Consider the following 9,090-nt stretch of genomic DNA (forward strand, 5'->3'; position numbering starts at 1 on the left):
GTTCAATCCAGGCTGGATGAGCCTTGAGCAACCTGATCTAGTGAGGAGGTGTCCCTGCCCAGGGTAGGGGGCTGGGACTGGATGATCTGTAAGGTCCATTCCAACCCTTAAATTCTCTGATCCTATGGAAGAGGAGGGGGATGTGCTGTTTCGGGTCTCATGCATAGCCTGAGAGAAGAGAGGACGTTTGGGGTTGGATGAGGGTGGGTGCTGTGTCCATCCAGAGGGGGAGGGCAGTGATGTTTGGCCTGTGTGTGTCCCCACCAGCCCCTCAGCCTTGTGTCCCACCTCCACCACCGAGACAGTAGTGCCCCTTCCCCACAGGACGAGTGCTCAGCACAGCCAGGCTCTGACCCCTCTGCTCTGGGCAGGGGTCACTTCCTGCTGCTGGGCGTGCTGAGCCTCTCCTGCTGTCTGTGTCCAGTACTCTGATGTCATATTTTGTTCCCCACAGCAATTTGGTTCCCTGAGAGCGTTCCCAGCCGGTGCCCCATTCCCCAGCTCGAGTTAGGCCGTTCTGAGCGTTGCTAGATCCGTGGCTTCAGTAGTCCTGTAATTCTGGAAAACAAGAATTATTTTGAGCCCTGTGCTTAGCTTGAGCCGTATCTGCCTAATGCATCCCCAGAGCAATGTTGGGTTTTCTCTTGCTTAGCACTGACAGTTTTGTGTTTGATTTTGTTTGATTTTTGCATCTCTTGGCATTTTCCCATCTTGGATGATGTTTCAGTAATTTACTCCAGGTCTGTATTTCCTCTGAAATAACATTTGAAAAAAACATACTTTAAAAATTCCGTTATGGGTTTGGGGAGCTGTGGAGAATCCATGTGGCTGGATTTGACTGGACTTAGCAGAGGAAATACAGTGTTGGTCATGCAAGTGATTTGTTTAAGGAATGCTCATTGTGACATGCAACAATCAGTTAATGCAATGATATTTTGGGAGTCTATAGGTGGACAAGATTTTCTGATACAGGTTTGAAAGTGAAAATTGCTTTTAAACACTCTGAAGTCTCTCCCAGATTTTCCATCTGGGACACACAAACTTGTTAATACCGATGTGAAATATATATTTTATATACTTAGATATATAAAATATGACAATATGTGTAAGGAATCAAATGTTGCTGTTTGAGCTGCTGTGCTGAGGGTGGCTTAGAGATGTGCTGTGGCTCTCCACAGCTGACAAAATGTGAGCCAGACAAAACAGCTTTTGCCCAAATGAGTGTAAACCTCGGAAATTCCCGTGAACCCCGCGCTGAGGTTCCCTCCAGGACCTTCGGGATAGCAACAACCTGTGTGTCTCATTCTACTTCATGTACTGTGCTCATCCTGGTAAACTTCTTTTTGTGGCATAGACACACTGTCTACAATTCTTCCTGTCCTTGCTGCAGAAAAGCATTGATCAACCTATAGGCTGTGGGGTTGGTGCTTGCTGAGGATTGCTGGGGGGTTCAGTCAGAACAATGTTGATTGAAAAAGGAACTCTTAAAAATGTGGGGTTTTGTCGTTGTTTTGGCCATCACCAAAGAGCTGAAAGCTGGCAGCACTGCTCTCAGCTGCAGTGCTTCCTTGGGGAATGGTGCTCTTCCTGCCGACCCAGCTCACGTTTAAATCTGCAGCTGCTTTTTTGTGTGTCTGGTGTGGTTCAGAGTCACCACTTGCCCTTAGGTGAAGCCCTGCACAGTCTTTTTTAACCAACATTGTCAAGTGTGACTTGATCCCTTTCTTTTGCCAGTTTCTGTGGGGAAGTGGGAACATAGATGATTAAAAGTGAATGTCAGTTGCTGTGCATGGGGGGAGCAAATCCTGACTTCTACAAACCAAGCAGGGCTTCTCTGTTTCAAGGTGGCAAACTGTTGTGCTGTGAGTCCTGCCCAGCTTCCTTCCACCCCGAGTGTCTCAGCATAGAAATGCCTGAGGGATGCTGGAATTGCAATGACTGTAAAGCTGGGAAGAAGCTGCGGTACAAGCAGATCGTTTGGGTCAAGCTTGGGAATTACAGGCAAGTTCACCATTTGGGGGTTTCTGTGCTTTGGGGGTTTGATGTGCTCCAGAATTGCAGGAAGGCAAAGCAGCTCAGTTGTTGTGAACACGAACTAGAAATACAGTAAGTCATCCAACCCCAAGTCATTTGTGTCAGACGTGGATGTCACCCTTGGAATGCAATTCTCCTGCGCATCCAGACAGAGATGGACACAGGGCTGCACTCCCCTTTGCTCTGCAGAGCGAGGTCGTGCTGTGGGAGGCCAGGGGCTGGCTTAGGGCCCAGCTGTCCTTGCTGGCATTTGCTTTGGTCACCTGCAGCAATACAGGTGTTGACAGCTGAGCCCAGAAACCTGCTCTCAGCCCACAGATGTCCTTCAAAGGCTTTCCAAAGTCTGGGGCAAGAACTTTGCTTGTGTTTTGCATGGAGTTTCCCAGGTGTTGCCAGCAGGAGCCTTGGCTGTGCGAGGAAGGAGTTGATTTCATTGAGAAAGGAAAACTGGCTATTTTTTTCTCAATCCCGTTAGCAAACTGGGAAGCTCTGGTTCAGGGAACTTATACTCCTCTTTTTTCTCCTACTCTGCAGGTGGTGGCCAGCAGAGATCTGCAATCCCAGGTCTGTGCCTCTCAACATACAGGGCCTCAAACATGATATCGGGGACTTCCCAGTATTTTTCTTTGGTTCACATGACTACTATTGGGTACACCAGGGCAGAGTTTTCCCTTATGTTGAAGGAGATAAAAGCTTTGCTGAGGGGCAAACTAGTATTAACAAGACCTTCAAGAAAGGTAAAATCAAACAAAGTTTATAGTGGTTTATGACAAAAATTCCACGTGTTTGTGTCTCCATCACCACTTAACCTGCATGGGAATATTATGTGACTAGTGTTCTGTGTTCACATGAAATCCAAGCATTGTGTCAATCCCTCGATGCAGATAAAAATGTGTTTCTTTAAGTGCCTACTCATTGTGTGTTGTTGTGGGCCACTTCAGTTCTTCCACAAACTGGGAGGTGTTGAGATGGAGCTCAGGCTCTGCTGCATGGGATCATTGTTCAGTATCTCAGTACCTGCTGATAGATTCATGATAAACTGCAATAATTCATTTTTAGCTTGTGTTTTTGTTTATGGAGTTCTATTCCTAGCCTTAAAAGCATAAATGTAAATAGATACATGTATGTGTTTGATTAGCAGCAGCCTGGGCTAATTGCTTTCTGTTCTGAACTCCCTGTGCAGCACTTGAAGAAGCAGCAAAGCGTTTCCAGGAGCTGAAAGCACAAAGAGAAAGCAAAGAGGCATTGGAAATTGAAAGGAATTCAAGGAAACCTCCACCCTATAAACATATTAAAGTGAGTTGGCTTTTTGCTTTTTTGATTTTTATCCTATGTAGGAGTAAGTATGCCCAGAGAAGCTGTGGTTGCCCCAACACTGACAGTGTTCACAGCCAAGCTGGACAGGGCTTGCAGCAACCTGGTCTGGTGGAAGGTATCCTTGCCCAGGTGTGGGACTGGATGGTCTTTTAGGTCCCTTCCAACCCAAACTATTCAGGGATTTAAAGTTATGTACTTACACCAGTATTTGCATCGATTGCAGTTTAAAGAATTTCATATAAATAATTTTGCTGTTCTTTTCACGAATCTTTTGATCTGCCTTACACTACCATAAGCCACAGGATGAAATCATTCTTTTCTTGCCTCGTGGTGTCAGTTGTTGAGTCTGAGTTCTTTGTGCATTGTCTTCATCCTTCGCTCTTCTCCCCTTCATTTGCAGTCCAACAAGGTGATAGGGAAGGTGCAGATCCAGGTGGCTGACCTGTCGGAGATCCCCCGGTGTAACTGCAAGCCCTCGGATGAGAACCCGTGTGGGCTGGAGTCAGAGTGCCTGAACAGGATGCTGCAGTACGAGTGCCACCCCCAGGTGTGCCCAGCTGGGGAGCGCTGCCAGAACCAGTGCTTCACCAAGAGGCTTTACCCCGACGCCGAGATCATCAAAACCGAGCGCCGGGGCTGGGGCCTCAGGACCAAAAGGAGCATTAAAAAGGTAGAGTGACCCAGGACAAAGGCTGTGACAGCCGTTGGGGTGGGTTTAGGTGGAAGCACTGCACCCTGGACGTCCAGTGGATGCACTGTGTTTTAACCTCCCAGCAGCTGACTGGCTGCATGGAGTGATGCCTAGTGCTGAGTGCCCTCTCCTTGTACCAAGGCACCACTCACGTCCCAGCTCTTCTCAGTTCCCTTAGAACATGCTGTCGGCCTATAGGGCTACTTTTAAACATGGGGTTTAGGCATTAATTTTATTAAATTTGAAGTTTTTAAAATCTGTGTCTCATGAAAACCTTGCTGCTGAAAATGTTCTGAGTTTGTTAACTATAAAAGTCCCAATGAAAGCAAAGTATGTAGTGAAAACGCTTATCGGAGCAGGTCAGTGGCTTCTGTGAGGACACAGTATTTTCATAGTAAATACTTCCCTTTATCAGCATGAGTAGGATGAATGGGTTTCTTACTTCTGTTCTCCTTCCTCTGCAGGGTGAGTTTGTGAACGAGTATGTTGGGGAGCTGATTGACGAAGAGGAGTGTCGGCTGCGCATCAAGCGTGCCCACGAGAACAGCGTCACCAACTTTTATATGTTAACTGTGACCAAGGTGAGTCTTGTATCCTGTTTGACAGAAACTGCTGCTGGCCAGCAGGAAACCTTTGTAATTTGTGAGGGCCAAACACATTTTTGTATCCTTCCTTGCAGGACCGAATAATAGATGCTGGCCCAAAGGGGAACTACTCTCGTTTTATGAACCATAGTTGTAACCCAAACTGTGAAACACAGAAGTGGACAGTGAATGGTGACATTAGAGTTGGACTGTTTGCTCTTTGTGACATCCCTGCAGGTAAAAGGATGGCACTGTTTGGCACGTGTACTTTTGTCTTGCAATGGCCAAGTTCCTCAGTTGGAATCATGGGGTTTTTTCTCTGAAGTTACTTAATACCAGTGATGTTTGTAGAGCTTTGTTGTTCATTGGTGTGGAGACAATATTAAGGTTCCAGTTTTAGGAAAGGTCTTAGGATTGCAAATGCTAATGTCATGCCATTGTCACTGCCTGTTTCCCTCAGTGTCTGTGTGGGTGGGTGAATTGTTTACCTTTGACCTTCAGGAATGGAGTTAACATTCAATTACAATCTGGATTGCCTGGGCAACGGCAGGACTGAGTGTCACTGCGGAGCAGAGAACTGCAGCGGCTTCCTGGGAGTGCGTCCCAAGGTACGTGGGTGATGCCAGAGCTTTTCCTCCCAAATCCACACATGTCCTGGGGAAAAGAGGGGGGTTTGATTTATTTAATTCTTCAGCCTATGTAATGCTTTCCACCCTTGAAAGTCTCTAAGGCTTTTACAGTGTGCCCTGCAGTGATGATGTGTCTGGGGAAAGTTCATTAATCCAAACTTAATTCAGAAGCATCTGGATGGGCACTTGTGGCTTTTAGAGCTTAACAGCTTTTTGGAGTGGATTTAATTTAAGCAGAGTTCATGCAAATAATAACCTAAAGCTGATTTTAGTGCCAGAGGTTTGTAAGTGACTGTGTGCTGTGGCTTTGTCCTCGTTAGACAGCGTTTGCAACGGCAAATGAAGAGAAGGTGAAGAATGCAAAGTTAAAGCAGAAGAAACGGAAAATAAAAACAGAGCAGAAGCACATGCATGAAGACAACTGTTTCCAGTGTGGAGATGGGGGAGAGCTAGTCATGTGTGACAAGAAGGACTGTCCCAAAGCATACCACCTCCTATGCCTTAACCTGACTCAACCACCTTTTGGTAAGAGCAGTCACGTGGCTCCTGATCATCTTTTCCTTCCTGCTGCAAGACACTGTTTGGGCTGAAATGCAGTGTTCATTTGCATCAAATGCAGCATGTTTGCTTTGCAGTACCACTCCCTGTAGCAGTACATCAGGTGACTGTTCCTAAATAGAACTGATGGGCAGAGGCTTTGTCATCCTTTAAAAAGTGTTATACTTGTTTCACCTCTTTCTTGGATCAAACCTCCTCCTCTTATTTTGATTGGAACACAAGTATCATCTTGGTGTCCCAAAGTCACCAAGCACAAATCAAATGTCAGTTCAAACACTGACTGAGCCAGCAGGATGTGTAGGGCTGAGCTGAAGCTTCCCTTGGAGGTACCCTCTGAGCAGGGCAGTGTCCAGGTCACAAATCAGGAAAATGTACAGACCAAATTCTCCATCTTGCAAGAACATTTGGTGTCTTGGTGCTAGAGGTGACTGGTTTAAGCTCTGGTTGTGCATGCAGCAATGTTTTGGGCCAAGTAAAGCCTAAACAATGCAAAATAAGAACTGTTTTCGGTAAGATCCTTATATGTGAGAAGCACAAATAGCCACAGTAAGAGCTGATATTTCTGATCTGTCTTTGCATTCATCTGAGCAATTCCAACACGGAGTGAGGGTTAGAGGCCAGTGCTGTCCCTGAGATACACTAATTCCAGCTTCCTGTCTCTCTCTCCTCCCATCCCCAGGAAAGTGGGAGTGTCCGTGGCATCAGTGCGACATCTGTAGCAATCCTGCCGTGTCCTTCTGTGAGTTTTGCCCCCGTTCCTTCTGTAAGGATCACGAGAAGGGAGCGCTGGTGCCGTCGGCGCTGGACGGCCGCCCCTGCTGCTCCGCACACGACCCCAAATCTCCCGTGGCACCCGAGTACTGGAGCAAGATCAAGTGCAAATTGGAAGCACAGAAGGCTGTGGAAGAGGCAAAGGAGTGAATTTGGTGACAAACAAAGGTGGGAGGGGAGAAGAGAGGCAACAGGCAACGAACTCGGAGAGACTGCGCTGCCACACTCAGTCTTTGTCCTCGGAGCCTTTGCGGTTGGGCTGGGACAGGACCGTTGCCCTGAGCGAGCCGAAGCAGGCAGTGGTGTCTGGTTTTATTGTTTGGTCTTTCTTTTACCCTTGAATGTGCTACAGCAGCTCTTACCGTTGGAAACCAGGAACGTCTTGGCCTTCAAAGAAACCGTAGACCTTTTGACAGTGAAAAGAATATTCTGTTTAAAATAATGTTGAGTGTAGAAAGCAAAGCATAGCAACATATTTATTTATTTAATTTTGAAAGGGTGTGAAGATCTGGCGTTGGTCAGTCAACGCGTCTTTAAAAACGAAACAGCGAAGCCAACGTAACTTTTGTGTCTAGTGTGTGGAAAGAGCAAAGCCTCCCCCTCTGTAACCCTGAGGTGCCAAACAGACAGGTGTGGGGGTCAGACCAGGTGGCTCTCAAATGCCTCTGTTCCAGTACTTGTTGTTAAAGCATTTAAGAAGGTAGGTTGTCTCTCACCTTAATTTACGAATATTATCGTGAAGCTTTTCCTGTGAGAAATCAGGTGTGTGACTTCTCGGAAGTGCTCGTAACACGCGGTCTGACAGTGTCTGAGGAGGGAAGAAATGGTGGTTCCTTGCTCCAGAGCAGAAATAGGTGTTTGCAGACAGATGGAAATTCAGAGTCTAATTGCACAGTGGTCATTTCTTTATCCTGCCCTATGTGGAAACCCTTCCCAGGCAGGAGAGACTCCCAGGCTCGGTCAGAGCTGAAGTCCAATGGGTTTGTCATCTGCCATGTCTGCACTGGTCTGGTGGCAGTTACTCGGTGTGACTTCACTGCTACCTTCTCAGGCTCCCCTGGGCTTCAGGGCAGACTTGGGCACCGAAGGGATCCAACCCATGTGTGTTGGTTTTGATTGAACATTTAGATTTAATATTTTTTTGCTGAGAGAAACCTTCTAACTTTAACCTTCGTTGCTAATGGAGCTAAGGAACACCTCAGCAATTCAGTGAACAGGGTATTTGTGTCTGGGTAACAGGTGTGTCCCAGCAGCCAACTGGAGCCTCAGGAGGTGGTTCTCTCCTGGATTTCTTCTGTTAATCAGAGAGATTCCCTCAGTGAGGCTTTGGAAGTGGCTCAGGACAGCTCCTGCTCCAGATTTTCTTAGGAAACCTATCTTTCTCCATGTTTTGTGCAAGGAGCCTTGGGGCACTGGTGACCCCAGGCTGGAGTTAGTTTTGCTGACCTTCCTCCCCCAGCCCACGATGTCACCCAGCACTGTGCATCCCCTGCCCTGGTACAGTGAGTACTTCTGCTGCTGCTCCCTGCCAGCCTTTGCTCGTGGGTATTGGGAATAATCAAGTGTTGCTGGCCTCCGGCTGAATTCAGCCTTGAAATTGAGAACCTTGTCTCTGGAAAACTGCTGTCACAAACCTGTGGGAGCGTGGAGACTTCTTGGATCAAGGAGATAGGCTGAAAAAGTCCATGTGATGTTAAGAACCTGTCTTGCCTCTGCCTGGTGTCCTTCTCATCCTCAAATTTATGTACAGGGGGAAAGTGTTTTGTGTGTGCAATTGTAGAATGGCAGAATACACTACAGTCTCTAAGCAGCTGCTGTGCCACGGAGCTGAGCACCTGCCCACCCACACTTTCCTGGGTGGCAGAACCTGCAGGTGTCAGGGTCAGCCCGTGGCACAGAGCTGTTGGGTCTCTAAAGCACTTCATGCCGTGGGCCATGCTCCGGTGAAGGTCTGACACTAACCATGCTGGAAAACAGTGCTGGATTTTGGTATTTTTTACAAAAAAACAAACAAACAAACAAAAAAAAACAAAAAAAAAAAAAAAGAAAATTACAAAAATCATTTTAATTTTCGTAACATTTTGTCTGAGAATTGTCTCTTTTTAAGCTCTTACTGAGGGTGTTTGACCTTCTCAGAAATTCCAAACACACAGCTCTTGCTGCAGTGTCCCTAGGGCCTGAGGTGTTCACTTTCTATTATTTATTAGGCTTGATAATGTTCTGTGATTTTCTCTTGGGGAGTTGGAGTGTTCTGATGCTGCAGATATCAGCTCATATATGTTCTGTATTGCTGATATTGCACTGTCGTGTGAATGCACCAACCTGCTCCATTCATTCCATGTCTGTGAGCATTTGCTGAGCAGAGGGAAGTGGTTTGGCAGCACCAGGACACCTGGGGAGCGTTGGGCAGGAGCCACACGACTGTTGATGGCCACGCTGGACATGCCATGCTGCTGTGTTGGTGTGCTGAGCAGTGCAGGACATGGCACAGTCACAGAAGGCTTAA

General features: G+C 47.0%; 1 protein-coding gene across 3 annotated transcripts in view; it reads left to right on the forward strand.

Moving 5' to 3' along the window:
• The window catches only part of WHSC1L1 (Wolf-Hirschhorn syndrome candidate 1-like 1), a 27,099-nt gene extending 20,365 nt beyond the window's left edge, over positions 1–6,734 (forward strand). For 2 of the 3 annotated variants that reach the window (XM_009078201.1, XM_009078202.1), the window contains 9 exons: positions 1,845–2,001; positions 2,569–2,771; positions 3,218–3,330; positions 3,752–4,021; positions 4,507–4,623; positions 4,722–4,863; positions 5,128–5,234; positions 5,576–5,780; positions 6,493–6,734. In XM_009078201.1, the coding sequence (XP_009076449.1) occupies positions 1,845–2,001; positions 2,569–2,771; positions 3,218–3,330; positions 3,752–4,021; positions 4,507–4,623; positions 4,722–4,863; positions 5,128–5,234; positions 5,576–5,780; positions 6,493–6,734 (1,556 nt within the window). Of the gene's footprint in view, positions 1–1,844; positions 2,006–2,079; positions 2,085–2,568; positions 2,772–3,217; positions 3,331–3,751; positions 4,022–4,506; positions 4,624–4,721; positions 4,864–5,127; positions 5,235–5,575; positions 5,781–6,492 lie in introns of all 3 variants that reach the window. The other variant, XM_009078200.1, reaches the window with a different exon arrangement.
• The last annotated feature ends 2,356 nt before the right edge of the window (positions 6,735–9,090 follow it).

Source organism: Acanthisitta chloris, unplaced genomic scaffold (assembly GCF_000695815.1).
Source record: "Acanthisitta chloris isolate BGI_N310 unplaced genomic scaffold, ASM69581v1 scaffold43427, whole genome shotgun sequence".
NCBI classification, from domain to species: Eukaryota; Metazoa; Chordata; class Aves; order Passeriformes; family Acanthisittidae; genus Acanthisitta; species Acanthisitta chloris.